The following is a 17729-nucleotide window of genomic DNA, read 5'->3' as shown; positions in this document are numbered from 1 at the left end:
GCTCCAACTGCATGCACAACAAACTAATGCAACAATATTTTGATTACATACGTATATACTGTGCAACTGAACCCATGCCCCTAAACATGGCAACATTTGATGCAAGAAGGTGGGCTAAAGTAGAAGACAACTTTTGAAACAGCAGAGATCATTAGGAACGTGTTGCCTGCCTCCGCCAAAACTGTAGTTCTACGTTAAAACAAAGCGGTATACATAAAATCTTCCTGTCTGCAATGTATTCTAGCATAGATACAGTACCCTTCCGTAAATGTATTGCGCAAACAACCAGAGATTTGGATTTCAATCAGAGGGATCTGCACATATTCTTCCAAAGATACAAAGTGCTTCCACTATGTGGTTGTGCAGCAACTTGAGCTTTTCGCAGTTCAATGCTTTACAATAGAAAATGAAGTTTGAGGTGCCACAAACTTAATAAAAACCTCCGTAAAATGCTATTAGTAGGTACCTTTACTTTTAATTTCATTTTTTTTAAAGACAATAGCTGAATAAAAGTGCAAACAAGATTACCGGCATACAGTAGAATTTCAATGATACGATCCCGCTTGTTATGAATTTCTGCATGATAAAAATTCATAAAATTCCATTGTCAGAGTGCACTGGGTGCAATGGGCATACATTCGGATGTTATGGACAACCCCCACCCCACTGTGGATGATAGGAACGCACATGCAGAGACCGCACACTCAAGCACCAACTGCTTGCTGCCAGTGCATATCGTGTTAGCGATGGCGCACGCAAGCAAATCCCGTCAGCCAAAGACAGCTTTTTGCAATTCTGCTTACGAATTTTGTTTGTTTTGGATGATATCAATTTCGAATGACACAAATAACGTTCTTGACCCCGTGAAATTAGTATCAAGGATTCTACTCTACTTATTCAAAAAATGAGACAACTAATGACTGGACTACCGGCAAATCACCACCAGAACTGATGCCATTAGCGAAATTATGAATACCATAGGCATTCTACCAGTTCATACAGGAGGGAGTACAAGTCTACATGAATCATTTTACAACCTACAATTTTGCAACAAACACAGGTGAATGCTTAGTTTTTCACACTTAGGCCAATAATGTTTAATTCATCCACTTCCATGATCTGTTCTTCACTGCAGAGGATGACCTGTGTTGCTGTAAAGAATTAGCAATAACTCACGTGAAAGGATAACATGAGAAATCTTAGCTTTATTTGCCTCCCAAAGACAAATTAAAATCTAGAGTAACATTTTTTCGTTTTGTGAAAAATCTCGGTGTCAGGCGTGTGAAGTGCGAAGCGCCACCTGTCACACTCCCGGCACCTTTCAGTTTTTTTTTCTCCTGCGCTTCATACACTAGACATTTGCAGGATGCTTTCTGCAAAAACATCATTGGGAGGAGCTTTTCGATGAAAACGGTGCCACCGACAAGCCTCTACAGGCATTTGGGATGGAGCTACAGCTGGTTTCCTGTGCTCTCCTATAGGGGCGACACAGCCACGTGAAAAATCTTTGACAACACAAAAATTTCCTTCCGGTGTAGCACATTATTTTCAAACAGTTGTGGTGTAATATTTAGCTGCTATATACTGCCCAATACATCACACAGACAAATATTTCATTCAACGCTTTTGAATTTCCAAGCCTGGGCTCAAGCTACGTCTGATGTTCCATGTTCAGAGTCCAAGTAGTAATCCTCACCTTGCGGGTCAAGTCACATTCACTGCTTTAAATATGTCTAAAAGATTAGGCTATTTGCACTCTGCGTACTCTTTATTGCCAAAAAGCAGCGCATGCATTTCAGTACCCCAGGAACGACAATCTTCCAGTGGCTCCATGGTAGTGTTCAAGAGAAGCGGTCAGAAAATTTTTTCTGCAATACATTTTCAGAACTAGTGTGCAACTAGCATCATCTGGCATGAAAACTACTATCCAAAAATCAGCAGCCTAGCATGTAGAGTCATTTGTTGATGAATATTTAAAGTGAATAATTTAAAGTGAAATTTTAAACCAAGGACTGAATTGCCATCTTAAGGAAGCAAATGGAGTAAGCCTTTCATTGAAAAGTTCTTGACAACTAGCAAATTTCATGCACATGGCTGTCTATCTTGAGAACAATTTCTCCACTGCCAAGTAAGTACACAGCCAATTTTATGCAGTGCTAGTACACACCCCATTTTGTGCAGTGCTAACGAGCCAATCGCACTGTTCATGTAATCGCACTGCAAAGCTTTTTTCACATTGAAATCAGAAAAGCAGTGGTGGCAATTCCAATACAGATTGCACACCTCTACACCACAAACACGTGGCATTTTGCAGCTAGCAGATTAGCACTAGCCAGATTTACTAAATAGAGTCGGCAGCTTCTATTGCCTTGCAATTGCTTATAAAGTGCAGTACACTTCCCGTGTGAAACTTTGAAGATACTAGACAAGTCATTCTGTGGCCTACCTGTTGACCTGCAGTCTTGCTCGTCAGTGTAATCAGCGCAGTCAGCACGACCATCACATCTCTTTGAACTGTCAACGCATCGTCTTCCATCACATCTGAACTGGTGTGGTTCACACTCGTCTGCAAAGCAAGAGAAGGATGTCAGGATATTGAAGAAAGGACAGCGATGCAAGCCACGTTCTATTCTAATGCACTACAACTACGGTGCAAGTCTGCACTGGTGACAGCATGCATTGATCAGTATTGGCTGGACACTTGCAGCATTAGTAGCAAAAGCAACACTGGCCACCAAGTGCAACAACTACTTTAGCAAGTGGATGAATAATTTAACTGCAAGTGTGTTTAGCATCCAAAAGATATAAGAAAATTGACACCTCAAAACTACTGTGACGGGAGTTGCTATCTAAGCAGATATTGGAAGCTAAGAATAGGCAGTGCAAAGGAAAACTAAAGGGCTGTCTAAAATAAGAACTGAATGATTTAAGGTAACCTGTAGGGAGTATGAGATAAGCACATGTTTTCCCCTTGGCATCAATTCCCACACATGCCACATAATTATGATCAATGAGGAAATTAAAACAAAAAGAAGAAAAAGCTCACATAAACTTGGTTTTTAAGTTTTACATACTTTCTTTTTGGGGAACTTAAAAAATATATTCAGTGACCAGCCTCAGCAAAACATGTGCCTGTAGCAGCAATGCTAAGAAATATTACAACTGATCGCACTTCTACCGTGAGCAGGGAAAAAAAAAAAAAGGCTGATTTTTCAGGTGAAACTACAGCTGCATCTATTAAACTACTACCTTAATGCTTACTGATAATTGTATTGGAAGAGGTAGAAGCCATTTTAGGATCCCAAAAAGTAAGGATCATTACAAGCCTTGTGCCTTACACATGTAATCTGTACACCTAAAAGTAACTTACATGTGTATGCTGCATCATTCACATCCTCTTTGAATGCATTAAAGGAAAACAAGAAAAAGTCTCATTAAGGCCCTGTTACAATGTGAAGCCAGTTGTGGGTGGACAGTCAACTGTCCACAAAAATCCCCAGAAAATCTATGTATAGTGTGAATGTATGTAGAGTTTCAGGCAAAAAATGCTAAAACAGTGAAACAAAGGGTGGCCATTTTAGTCGAGTGCCAGAAAAAAAAAAACATCTAAAACAACACTGTTTTAATCACTTCACAATATGTGCAAAACCCTTGGCCCTTGGCCCTTTGAAACAATTTGGCCCCTTGATTAACAATGAAACAAAATCCTTGGCTCAAAATATACTTCATGCCTTTTGGCCCTCAAAGTAACAATTTTCAAGAGCTCCACAATGAATATGTGGAAGTGCCACAGTACGAGTGTGTCCTATCCGAAGTGACTGTACAGTATTTTACACAATGCAGAGAGACTGGATTTAATAAAAACTTCGTTTGTTGGTTATCCCTTCAGTTAGTGTTAAACTTAAAAAGTGGTGTGCTTCACACCCTATGCCCAATCTAGTGTAGACCTGAGAACTTTGAATTCGTGCTGGCTGCCTGGCTGTGGGGAGATGTCATGCTTTGTCGCCGCAAAAGCAGAGCACACAGCACACAGTAAACACAGCATCAATGACAACATACCACAAAGCTCATCGGAGCTGTCACTACAGTCTACCTCTCCATCACATACGTATGAAGGATCAATGCATGAGCCATCATGACAACGAAAATCTGATGGTCTGCAAGGGCTTCCAGAGGCATTCACGACTTTGTCTACAAAGAAAGCATGCCAGTTTCACAAGAAAGGACATCAACGTGCCATCAACTGCGCAAGTGCTAGATAATTCAATTCAGCTTCCTACATGCGTTATAAGCTCAGTAAAAACTGGCGGCAAGACATTCAGAGGCACACTCAACACCGAATAAAGCAGCCGAACGAACATGCAGAAGCTGCAAGGTTAAGATAGCAGCATCACCAGGTTGTTCTTGAACTTATTTTTTCATAATCACCTGCTGGCTGTAACTTTGTACCTAAACATGTGCTGAATTCAAGCAGAAACAAGCTGAAGATATTCTCTCAACCTTTCAAGAGATTTCACTCAGCTTCCAGCGGATCTTGCATCAAAGACAATAGATTCATGCTAACAAGGCAGACTGACAAGGCAAGTAGCCTGTCACCACACATTTTCATGGCCATTTTAAGTAAACAGAAATCAGTGCAGAGCCTTTTAGCAGCTTTACATAGGACTTGTTCTGGCTGCACCCTTCTTCCAGTTGTGCTCTCAGACACTGTTGCAGACATTTAAACCTTTCGCTTCTAGCACATGATCAGCCTTATAGAAAAATGCAAAGTTTCAGTACCTTTGCCTTTCACCCCTGGGCAGTCCCTTTCATCAGACTCGTCGGCACAGTCACGGCGACCATTGCACTTTCCGGAAAGGTCGACGCACCTCCAACCATCGCACACAAACTGATGAGGGCCACACTGGTTTGTGTCTCCTGCAAGAGTTCACGGCAATCAGCCAAGTTCTAGGACTGCCTTGCCTGCCTACCATCTCTTTTTGAGAAATGACGAACTCTGTGCTCGACTTTTCCCATTGTGAACAAATTTACAACTTGCAATTGCGTAGCGGCGACAGCGTGGCTAGACAGACAAGGCAGGACCTTCTATATTCTACAGAAGGACATTGCTTAGCACGTTGGTCGATGGACTTTACACAAAATTATGTATTGTTATGAAGTAAGCAGCGAGATTTCCCACACATGACAGGCTAAGGCGTCAGGAAAAACAAAAACGAAGCACCACTCTCTGGCACTACACGGCAGTGCCAAATGTGTTGCAGCTAGCAGCTTCTTGTGGCTTGGAAGACAACCACTCTTGCAAAGCACTGAGAGAAGGTTGCATTCTATGCCACAAGATGCATCAATACACAAACCTCCACAGGTCCCTCTATGCTAAATTTGACATTGCCTGGTTGTCAACTCACACTTATACTAATAGAAAATTTTCCCCTTCTACATGCTCATTCTGCACATGAGACACAGATACAAACCTTTCAGACAGTTTGGAACAAAATGTCTGGTTCCAATAGTTCTGCTACTGCTGTCCAGACTTAAGCACAGCATTAAAATTGCTAGTATGAGCAAAAAATTCAGGTAATAGCAAGGAAGTAAATTTTACGAATAAGAGAGCTGCATGAAAATTGTAAAGAATAAATAATGCGAGCTTTGCATGAGTGCAAATAAGTACTAAAAATTTGCTCCACTGCTTGGGAACTCCAACTGCATGACATCAGACTTAAAGTAGCTGTTTGATATTTGCTTAATTGAAATGTTTCATTGCTACAGAGCTTTGTGGACAAAAATGCCCGCCAAATTTTCAACACACAAAGTGGTTTAAAACTAGTGCATCCTCATTTGGTTTAATTCGCTTACTTTTCCTTCTGATGTGGGCTGTCTCACAGCAGCAGCGAACCTATCTAACAATTTTTTTTGTATAGGTTGTAATGAACGACATTAGTCATTACCCTAATGCAAGCCTAAAACAAGTAATAAAGTCTCAAATACAATCATTCCATTTTGAAATACCTGAACCATGGCAAACTGTTAAAGAATTGTTCTAAACTTACATCCATGAAAACCATCTACATTTGTAATGCACCTTATGCCACCCTTTGTTTTGAAGAATAAGAAACTGCCACTATTAAAAGAGGTACACAAACAATGGCATTAAGGGCCACACTATTAGTGTGAAAGCAGCGCATTAGGACTAGGCAAAGTTCTGCATGCCATACCCTCGCCTCCACGCTTAGGACACTCTTGTTCGTCACTGCCATCCACACAGTCTCGATGACCATTGCACTTTCCCGACAAAGGAACACACCGTCGACCATCACATACAAAGTGATCAGGAGGACAGGGGGAAAGAACTGCACAAATATGAACAGAAACAAACACAAACTGAAATGAACAGATCACTGATTACAATTGTTAATTTTGTTATGATAGGGCTTGACAAACCATAACAAAAACAAAGGTTAGTCAAAATGAGAAGTAGCTACAATATCGTTAGGTTCTGTACATTTTGGCATGCACAGCACAAAACAGTTTTAAAGTTTTGAAAAAATCGAATCAAATTAGAGTGCAGTAAAACAAACAGCTCCAATAAATCTCTAAACATTGAAGTAACCATTCTCCAAATAAACATTAAAAAACAAAGCTCGATATTGCACAAAACAAGACTTCCCTAAGATGACAATTTCAACAAATTGTAATAGTGTTTTGTGTTACAACCGATTTTTTACATTTCTAACCTAGTATAACCAGCAATTGAACAAGACTTGAATTTCTACAAAATATATTCTAACCGTCCCTAGTGACATTGGCCCCAGGACAAAAATTTGATAAGAGGCTCACAGAAGCATTACTGTGCTTTCAACACTGCAACAAATATCCTAGTGAATGTTTCTCCTAGGCACTGACAACTGACCACAATTTGCAGGATCATGGTGAAACATGAATTAAAACTGCCTAACTGGTAACATCAAGACAGAAAATTTCAAAACTAGCTGAGGCAACTCTAGTAAAGCAGGTACTACTGATGCATCCCATCAAGTGACTACATATTGGTGTACACAACATAGTTGTTAAATGCGTCAATGTGTCATGTAAAAGGTTTTTGCCACATTTTATGACTATTTGCACTCTTCGGCGCATGCTAAATGTTATGAAAAAAAAAAAAAAACTAATGCTGCAGTTGCATTTATGCATAGAAAAGAAGAATGATGGTTGCCTTCATAACAAGGACCCACATTTTTTTTTTTTTTTTTTGCAGCTGGCTGGCACACACACTACATACAGCTTGTTAACATTATGCCCATCCCTGAGTAGCACTTTTCTCTTCTCTCTTGAGCAAGTTACTGTTATTGTAGTGGCAGACTTAACACCTGTACATATGCAAGCATAAAAACTGTACAGTCATGCATGCTTCAGCATAGAATGAATGCAACAGTCCTGAAGTCACATGCCAAAATTAGCTGCATTGTTCATTGAAAGATTGTGTTCTTTCAGCTGCAAGTTTTTATGGTTTCCCCCCTTTCACCAGTTACTCATCGCAATCCTCATTGTTTTTATCACTTGGACTAGTAGAAACAAGTTTGCTTATTGATCAAAAATTCCTTAAACACTTCATGGCATTTCTACTCCAGTCAATACGAGACACTTTAGACACAAAGAATTTAGTTGCACCGAAAGATTGAAGTACTTTTAGGTCAGCCTTCTATGGCTTTTATAAATTGTCTTTGTCAGAGGTAGCTAAACTGAAAATCTGCGATGCTGCTCTTAATTCTCTGATTTGACGATGCAAGACAATCTGGCATCGTCACAAGAGCGAAACAATGTATACTTATGCAACATTAACATGCTACAGAGTTAAGGCTGCAAGCATAACCACTTTAAACATCTTGCACCTTGTTTTGGCGGGCAGTCGTGTTCATCAGTTCCATCAATGCAATCAGGCTTGTCATCACATTTTCCGGACAGGTCGACACATCTACGGCCATCACAAACAAACTGATTGGGACTACATTGGAACCCATCAGGGTGATGAGGGGGAACTGCATGACACATTTTTTAAAAAGAAGAAAAGAACAAAAGAAACAATTGTTAATGAGACAGACACTAAGTAAAAAGTGAACGCATAAGGCATGAAAAAAAAAATATTACAACAAAAAAAAGAGCCATGAAGAACATGGAGTTAAAGAAACCAAACAAAAAGTCAACAGTTAAAGCAATCTTAAAACAAGCACAAAACAAGCACAAAACAAGCACTCCTCAAACAAACAATTCAGGGACTGAAATTCAGGGACTGAAATTCAGGGACTGAAATTCAGGGACTGAAATTCAGGGACTGAAATTCAGGGACTGAAATTCAATGACTGAAATTCAAGGACTGAAATTCAAGGACTGAAATTCAATGACTGAAATTCAATGACTGAAATTCAATGACTGAAATTCAATGACTGAAATTCAATGACTGAAATTCAATGACTGAAATTCAATGACTGAAATTCAATGACTGAAATTCAAGGACTGAAATTCAAGGACTGAAATTCAAGGACTGAAATTCAAGGACTGAAATTCAAGGATTGAAAAGGTCCGAAGTAGGGAAAAATAAGCAGAGGAAAGGGCAAGCATTTGCCAGTTTTCAAGCACTTCTGCTCACAAATGTGCAAATGATCAACAAAAGTAACAACTGCAAGTGGAAAGTGGCTCAAGCACAAAAGAAAAGCCTTCTTGCCCCTGATGTAAAGAACATGCTGCTGAGCTTCGTAAGTGCAAAGGGAAGTAAGCTGCATTAGCCCATAGCAAACAACTTCTCTAGGTGGGCATTTTTGTTCATCAGTGCTGTCAGCATAGTTGAAGTGGCCATCGCATCTTCTTGGTGCATCAATGCATTGGCGACCACCACAAATTTTCCAGAGCTGCACTGGGTTTTCTCATGGATAGTGCAGAAGAAGTTATTCAAAACTAAAGTTGGCTGGTATGATGTTACGCAAAGAACAGACATGTTGAAACTGAGCATTTGATTCCCATGCCAGACCACTCAATGCGCTTTTGCTGAACCTTCAGATCAAGGTGATTGCTCTGGAACTTGACAATATAAGATTCCTTTTTTGCACCACACGACTTGCATAAGCAAGCCAAGCCTAACATCAATATTCGCACTATGAAACAGATTTTCGATTAGTTTGCAAAACCCAAACCAGCCCAATGCCACAAATCAAACAGCCAGATGCCGATTTGCTACACGACAGCATAGATGCATTAAAGAGAACAACTGGGTGATACCACTGCAGAACAACTTTCTTGAACATGAGTGAAAGGCCCTAATAGTAGCCCTGTGAGCCTCTGAAGCTCAACTCTGAGCAAAAGAGAATGATAAAAAGGAAATATCTGCAGATATAGACTACACAATTAATTGTAAATGTAACCTTTCAGTAAAATGACCAACTGCATCGATATTTCACTCCTACCATGTAGTGAAAAAAGATTAAAGAAGGGGAAAAACGAGAGATCAAAGAAGTAACCATAGCGGAGAGCTGAAAATTTTGACTACCTGAAGGCCAAGTACTTTAATGCGCATCAACATTGCACAGCACATGGGAGTCTTTTGCATTTCATAAAGTAAGCACCAAGGCTATTGCCACAGTGAGAAACGGCTTGAACATATAGAGCAGGACCTCATTTTTAATACAGCAGAGGCCGTCAGGTTTGTCTGCACAAAACATTAAGCCACACTGAAAAAAATACTATAATAAATACAGGAAAAGTCACTTCCAATTTACAGCAATTCTAATCTGCACAAAATCCAGATATTGGCTGTGCAGATTCAATTTTCACAGCAGGATGTCTCATGGATGCCATGAACACTGCTGTAGCTGAAGTATAAAATAATAAAACAACTAAGAATGTGGATGAGGCATGTAAAAGTTATGGTGCTCGAATCAGGAACAAGGCAGCCACTTAAGACTAACCACCTTCTCTATGTGAGCAGTCATGTTCATCACTTCCATCAGTACAGTCAAGGCGACCATCGCATCTTCTTGATGTGTTGACACACCGGCGACCATCACAAACGAACTCATCAAGTCCGCAGAGAATTTCTTCAGAATGGTGAGGGAAAGCTGCAGCAAGTGTCATTGAAGAACAAAACAAGGCAACGTGAACAAAAGCCCTTTATAAGAAATGCATGGCCATTCTTCAGTTAATCAACCTGTGCTACACAAGACCTCTGCATCTCTGCATCTAGCACTGAATTCCTCGTCCAGTAGTCCACCCAAAGATGAAGGCAAAAAAAATGTGATTGTGAAGGTGAAACACCATTTATGATCTCCAAGATGTTACCAAGACTTCCTAGTTACACAGCCCCCAAGATTGGTTTCAATCAACTGAATTTTAGGCGAGAAGTCGACCCACCAAAATCACTACTCTGCAATGCCACAACTGCCAAGCAGACCCTCGAGTGTGTCAAAATTGCCAAGGCCTTAATTCTAGAAAGCCAAGCACTGTATTGAGCACAGCAATATAGCACTGAAGTGGTCCAACCTCCAATTGTTGGGCAATCTCGCTCGTCAGACCCATCATGGCAGTCTGGACGACTATCACATCTTCTGGACACATCAACACATCGACGATAATCGCAAACAAACTGATGAGGTCCACATCGGGATCCATCCCAATGAAGTGGATGCACTGCATGAAAGGTGTCTGGATTTAAGACAATAACAACTAAGAAAGCATCCTTTCAGCAGGCCTTTCATCACACCACCCTACCTCTACAGGAGCTTTCAAAGCCATTCAAAGCCTCATCAATGTCCTTGACACCTCTTCATGCAGAAACATGCAAAGTGGCTTCCCAATTTGCTCATTCCAGTCATCAGAAAGTTGCTCGCCAGTCAGAACAAGAATTTAATCCAGGAGTGAATTTCCAGGCGCCAAAAACAGCCTATCCAGCCATATTTCATTGAGCTGCACATTTCTTCATCTTGAAGGCAGAGGCCATGCCTATAGAGATGTATGTGATGACAGTGGTGAAGCACATGGAAAGAACTGCACAGCCATCGCATGTGGCAGTCATGCCCAGAAGCTTCGGAAACAAGGCTGAATGGCAGCCGGTCAAACACCCTTTGGGCAGCGGCAGGTCATAAAATAAAGCGAAACAGGAGGGAAACAAGGAAGGAACACAAATAGATAAGAGTTGTGACAATAGCAGCAGCAGCCATCAACAAAGCGTGCTCAGAGATGACTCCCTGTGCATACCAGATAACCCCACAAGAGCATTTCTGGAAGCTCCTGTCAAGAGGTTGACCACAAGCCCTGGGCCAAGACCATGCGAAAGCCAAGTGCACTATTGCAAAACTCGAGGACAGGAAGAGCAGGAATTTATGAAACTAGTATCCCAAAGGCCTCAGTAGCAGTTGAGCATGCCACCAAGCAAGCTCTAAAATACGGAACTCAAATAGCGAAAACGATGAAATTTGCTGCAACATGTTTGTCACATGTGAACACAAAAGAAGTGCAGTGCACGCACACGCCACAAGACCAAGAAGATTGTACTGGCACAATATAGTATTAAGGTACAGTTGTCAACCGTTCACTCCAACAAGCACATGAAGTCAATGTGAGAAAAGCCTATATCCAACAATTTATACAGAGCAAACCAGTTTGAAGAAATGTGAAGTTTCAGTAAATATGCACCAGTGCCAGGCGCAATCAAAATGAAAGTGGTAAGCATTTCACAAGCTTGCCACTTGTACCAATTTGTTTCATCAATCACGCCAAGCTATAAAAACATCTTTTCACCTTCAGTTGATGGGCAGTCATGTTCATCAGTTCCGTCGACACAATCGGGACGGCCATCACACCTTCCCGACACGTCAACACACCGTCGACCATCGCATACGAACTGATCATGTTCACAGTGAATGCCTTCGCTGTCTGGAGAAGGAACTGTAGAAAGTGTCCACGAATTAATTGAAGGTAACCATACAAATACAGACATCTTTCAGAACTGGAACAAATGCAGATGCATGTGATCCATGCAGAGTCATCAACGAAGTTCGCATTCATTCAAAATTTTCTTCGTCTGTGCAGAAAGTCGCATGCTGGCCGGGACAGGAATGCATGAAGCGGCAGCCTGGTATGCTCCGATTTATGGAATATTGGAATCATGCATGATGGGAAAGCTATACTTGAAGAAAGGGAACAACAAGCAGCCAAGACCACAAGAAAAATATCTCTAATGATTGTGGTATGTGCCAACAAGCAAATTTGTGCTGAGAATTAGAGGCCAACAGTCTTCAGAAGCTTGTAAGAAAGAATGGGAAGGCCTTTGCACTTGTAAGTAGAGAAAAACTGTGAGCAGCTTTACGTTGAGTCATGAAGCAGTGACATCCAAGGACCACAAAAGAATTTCATATTCTCATCAGCCACAGTAGGGCATATAATTATGCACAAAAACAAAGCGCTTAGCTCACCAGTGCAACACATCACTGAAGGTTATGGACCCAAAATTGGTGCAGTACACAGAAGTGGGAAGATGCAATCATGCACTTGTGAAAAAGACCATGACAGTGAGATGCAACCATGCACTTGTGGATATAAGCAATGTGGAAGATGTACACAAGATGTACACAAGATGTACACAAGCAATGTGGAAGATGTACACAAGATGTACAAAACCACCGGTGATAAAATATTCCATCAAGGCATTAAGAAAATTAAGCTGCAAATCATGTGGAACAGTGAGAAGAACTTCAATGATTTCACACTAGTGTATCCACAGAGGATCATCATCTCATTCTACCAGGCAATCAGCCCTCTACCAAAATGGTATCAGAAAATGAACAGCACGTTGCCAACGTCCTATATTTAAGGGTATTTATATTCCATGAAGTTTTTCATTGGGCATGTATATAGTCATGCACAATTCTTGTTAAATGAGGTTGCTCCTTACAATTCGATGTTCTCTTTTGCAATTAAATAGCAAGATATTCCTCAAAGCAGTACTTTCCTACTCATGCATGTAAACTGGATTCTGAGGTTTTAAGAGTCTTGCATCCAGACTTTTAAAACAACGATTCATGACAGGGCATACAAGTCCTCACAAAGATGAGTGGACAACCGCAGAGTCACAGTGCATGCCAAAAATGGAGCAAGAACTCTTAAGCAACCCATCTAACATCACCTTCTCTTGTGGTGCATTCATGCTCATCGAATCCATCAGCACAGTCTGAATGACCATCACACCTCCTAGACAAGTCAACACATCGATGGCCATCGCAAACAAACTGATTTGGTCCACACTGATCTTCAGGATGAGAGGGCACTGCATAAAATATTGTCCACAAGTAAAAGCTGCCCAAAAAAACTGACAGCAGAACTTTGCTTTGGTAGCATACAGAAAGCAAAGCTAATTACTATTTGGTTCCAAACAATAATGGAGGTTTCATGAACTTTGTTACCTTCAGTCGAAGGACAGTCATGTTCATCAGAGCCATCAGCACAATCAAGGCGCCCATCGCACTTCCCAGACAAGTCAACACACCGACGACCATCACAAACAAACTGATCAAGTCCACAGTGAACTCCTTCATGAGTTGGAACTGCACAAAATATTGGTCCGAGATAAGGAAACGTCAGGATTTTACCCAGTTAATAGTGAGTAAATCATTCTTGGTCAATACGACAGATTGATATGCGTATTTAGAGCTGGATAACTGCAGCTATTTACATGTAGTTACCTTCTTTTGATGGACAGTCATGTTCATCAGAGCCATCAGCACAATCAGGGCGCCCATCGCACTTCCCAGAAGAGTCAACACATCGACGACCATCACAAACAAACTGATTGGGTCCACAATGAGCTTCTTCATGAGTGGGAACTGCATAGAATTTTGTGCCGATATAAAAGTTGCGTTACTTCAGGAGCACGCAAATCATGTTTAGCCAATAAGGCAGCTTGATGTGCCCACTTAGAGCTGGATAATGGCAGCTATTTACGTTTAAATACCTTCTTTTGATGGACAGTCATGTTCATCAGAGCCATCAGCACAATCAGGGCGCCCATCGCACTTCCCAGAAGAGTCAACACATCGACGACCATCGCAAACAAACTGATTGGGTCCACAATGAGCTCCTTCATGAGTGGGAACTGCACAGAATTTTGTGCCGATATAAAAGTTGCGTCACTTCAGGAGCACGCAAATCATGTTTGGACAATAAGGCAGCTTTATGTGCTGACTTAGAGTTGGATAATGGCAGCTATTTACGTGTAAATACCTTCTTTTGATGGACAGTCATGTTCATCAGAGCCATCAGCACAATCAGGGCGCCCATCGCACTTCCCAGAAGAGTCAACACATCGACGACCATCGCAAACAAACTGATTGGGTCCACAATGAGCTCCTTCATGAGTGGGAACTGCACAGAATTTTGTGCCGATATAAAAGTTGCGTCACTTCAGGAGCACGCAAATCATGTTTGGACAATAAGGCAGCTTTATGTGCCGGCTTAGAGCTGGATAATGGCAGCTATTTACGTGTAAATACCTTCTTTTGATGGACAGCCATGTTCATCAGAGCCATCAGCACAATCAGGGCGCCCATCGCACTTCCCAGCAGAGTCAACACATCGACGACCATCGCAAACAAACTGATTGGGTCCACAATGAGCTCCTTCATGAGTGGGAACTGCACAGAATTTTGTGCCGATATAAAGAATTTTTGCCACTTCAGTAGTAAGCAAATCATTCTGGCCAATAAGACAGCTTGATGTGTCCATTCAGACCTGAATAATGTCAGTTATTGATGTGTAGTTACCCTCTTTTGATGGGCAGTCATGTTCATCAGTGCCATCAGCACAATCCGGGTGCCCATCGCACTTCCCAGAAGAGTCAACACATCGACGACCATCGCAAACAAACTGATTGGGTCCACAATGAGTTGGAACTGCACAGAATTTTGTGCCAATATAATGTTTTGTCACTTCAGGAGCAAGCAAATCATGTTTGGCCATTAAGACAGAAGCAGCACATCCCAATTTGGTACAGAAAAAAATTACAGCTCCGCATGTGTAGTTACCTTCTCTTGATGGGCAGTCATGTTCATCGGTGCCATCAGCACAATCAAGGCGCCCATCACATTTGCCTGTTGAGTCCACGCATCGATGGCCATCACAAACAAACTGCCCAGGGCCACACTGGATCCCATCAGTGTGGTGAGGAGGTACTGTAGAAAGTCGTCTTTAGTTAGAGCCAGTCTCTTGGACAAACCAGCAATGCGAAGCCTAAGCAAGCTACTGAAGATTATTCCAGTAGCTTATAGCGATTTCAGACCAAATCTAGATTCGAGCCAGAAACAGTAAAAAATATGCATACAGCTCAAAAGCTTAGCATGCAAATTCAACAATCATCTACACTCAACAAAAGGCAATGCCTCTGAGTAGTATAGGGAGCCAATCGAAGCAGGAGTGGAAGTAGGGGTCAGCCCACTAAGGAAAGCAGTACAGATACTGTCCAAGAATATTGCGACCACCAAATTTGTGCATTCCCACAACAGTGCAGACAAGCCAAAGCAAGCCATGTTCATTTCGAATTTCGCCAAGCAACAACCAACCATGGTAGTGGGCAGGAAGATTAAGAAAGTGAGGGCAGGCCAGAATAATCCAAAGACCATCACAAAAGGAGAGAAGCCTCAGGTTTAGGCACCACACCAGAAAGCCACCTAGAGACGCTAACTAGAGCATTAGCAGACAAGCACAAAAACAAGTGCAATGAAGTTAGATATGATCCAAAGCTGCCATATTCAAAACTGTTCAGGCATAAATTCCCAATTCAGGAGTTCATAAGATCTAGGACCAAGGGCCGTCAAACACAGCAAAGGAAGCATGCTGTCACAACAGGGCCAATATTTGTCACAGAATAAGGCCTTAACGAGGTTAGCAGATGCCCCAGATATGGAAATTCATCAAAACTGACAGTGGAAAGCACAAGCAGAAAGGAGCGGGGACTAAGAAGAGCAGTAGTGCACAAGCGTGAGCGGTAGACATCGAATTTTACTTAGGTGAAGCAATGTCATGCCAAAGGCAGTCCCGTGCTGACGTATTTCAACCACTAGCCATGGTATATATCTTGAGAGCAAACTGAAGAGTGCACTCCTTTTCACCTTCTCTAGGTGGGCAGTCTTGTTCATCAGTTTCATCAGCACAATCTCGACGACCATCACACTTCTGAGACTTCTCAAGACATCGTCGGCCATCACAAACAAACTGATCAGGTGCACACTGGAATCCATGGTGTGGGGGATGGCCTGTGCGATTCATTTTAAACGCAGGGAAGAAAATTTTCAGTTATAATGGTATTAACTGAGCGTAGTTTCAACACAAAATGCACATCTTAATGCATTGAAGTCCTCAATGTGCTCAACACAATGGGAAGTTTTACAACCAAACAGGAAGTTTTCTGCAATCAAACGAGGTAGTGTGGCTTGACACTTCTTAAAAAGCAGCACAACAACTGCTCGAGTTCCTCAAGGCCAAAACCATGCAGTTTTTAGTGCTGCATCGATGAGAGCCTAATAGTAGCCATACTGACAAAAATATAGCTGTTATTCAAAATATTTAATTCAGATGTAAAGTAAATAAATTGGCTAGCAACCAATCTGCATACTTCAAATCGGGTTGCAAGTACCTTGAAGGCGACATATTTGCTGAACAGTTACTTGAAACACCATGGCTCAACAGAAAAAAATCATTACCCTCAGGGCCTGTCACAACACAGTTTTCTTCATCAGTGCCATCATTGCAGTCACGATGCCCGTCACATCGGCGCGATGAATCGACACACCGTCTGTTGTCATCGCAGGCAAACTGGCTGTCCCCACAACGAATGCCACCAGGATGAGGAGTTTGCACTGAAGATGGAATTGATGGCATCCATTAAATATTGTTTGCAAATTCTTCAACTTTAAAAGCAAAAGAATACTGCTAATTAGCTCATTTTCAGTACCTGTAAAATACTGGAAATAATGTTGACATGAAAAGTACTGTCTATCCTTTCCTCCTTGCCTCTGATATGCCAAGAAACTGCTCTAAACTGAGTAATGTAGGCAAAGACACTAAGCATGTGTTGCTCAGCACCATGCATAGTACCTTTTCCCCCACGATATTACACCTTATGGACACCTGCAGTTACGCAACAGAAAGTGCTGCACTGACAAAGACAAAGTTTGTTAAAAGGAACACGAAAAGGCTGTCAGTTTTGGCTCAGAAATTAGCACAGTCACGTTAAACTGAAACTTGTTTATATAAGGATGCTAAGCAGTGCTGCTGCCACCACACCTAGGGTTTGCTTTACTGTGCCTTTTAGCTGAATTCAAAGCAGCATTTCAGATTCTTTCTCACTAGTATCTGTGCCCACAAGTGCACAATATGGCCAAGGTTATATGCCCGATACAGACACTGCACATGCCAGCTGGAGTTATTTTTCATGAGAGGAACATCAAGGCACATGTCAAGGAACAAATATGAATGCAGTGCCATTTGTCTCCTGTACCCAGCTCCATCAGTTATCCATTATATACCGTACAAATATAATACTTTAAGATTTCCACACCTGTGCACCATAATGGCACTGATAATGTGCACGGCATATATGTTACTGCAATGTTTGCAATACGAGATTCCAAAGCAACACGAGTGTTTGAAATGACTTTAAAGAAAAATTGGCTGGATACAGCTGATGACTGATGCAG

General features: G+C 41.5%; 1 protein-coding gene across 38 annotated transcripts in view; it reads right to left on the bottom strand.

Moving 5' to 3' along the window:
* Positions 1–17729, bottom strand: part of LOC149364999 (basement membrane-specific heparan sulfate proteoglycan core protein-like) — a 332955-nt gene that overhangs the window by 130389 nt on the left and 184837 nt on the right. For 15 of the 38 annotated variants that reach the window (XM_089575025.1, XM_089575031.1, XM_089575021.1 and 12 more), the window contains 17 exons: positions 16734–16889; positions 16143–16286; positions 15060–15206; positions 14799–14927; positions 14529–14669; positions 14260–14400; positions 13991–14131; positions 13722–13862; positions 13443–13583; positions 13166–13306; positions 11782–11928; positions 9957–10103; positions 7887–8033; positions 6213–6347; positions 4780–4917; positions 4060–4191; positions 2447–2566 (listed from right to left, as the gene is read on the bottom strand). In XM_089575025.1, coding sequence (XP_089431151.1) covers positions 2447–2566; positions 4060–4191; positions 4780–4917; positions 6213–6347; positions 7887–8033; positions 9957–10103; positions 11782–11928; positions 13166–13306; positions 13443–13583; positions 13722–13862; positions 13991–14131; positions 14260–14400; positions 14529–14669; positions 14799–14927; positions 15060–15206; positions 16143–16286; positions 16734–16889 — 2388 coding nt within the window. Of the gene's footprint in view, positions 1–2446; positions 2567–4059; positions 4192–4779; positions 4918–6212; positions 6348–7886; positions 8034–9956; positions 10104–10524; positions 10672–11781; positions 11929–13165; positions 13307–13442; positions 13584–13721; positions 13863–13990; positions 14132–14259; positions 14401–14528; positions 14670–14798; positions 14928–15059; positions 15207–16142; positions 16287–16733; positions 16890–17729 lie in introns of all 38 variants that reach the window. The other 23 variants (XM_089575035.1, XM_089575042.1, XM_089575047.1 and 20 more) reach the window with 21 other exon arrangements.

The sequence above is a fragment of the Amblyomma mixtum genome, chromosome 2 (genome assembly GCF_055824585.1).
Source record: "Amblyomma mixtum isolate Tamu chromosome 2, ASM5582458v1, whole genome shotgun sequence".
In the NCBI taxonomy this organism is placed as follows: Eukaryota; Metazoa; Arthropoda; class Arachnida; order Ixodida; family Ixodidae; genus Amblyomma; species Amblyomma mixtum.
The sequence above is the reverse complement of the archived record's forward strand: the minus strand, read 5'-3'. Positions and strand labels throughout refer to the sequence as shown.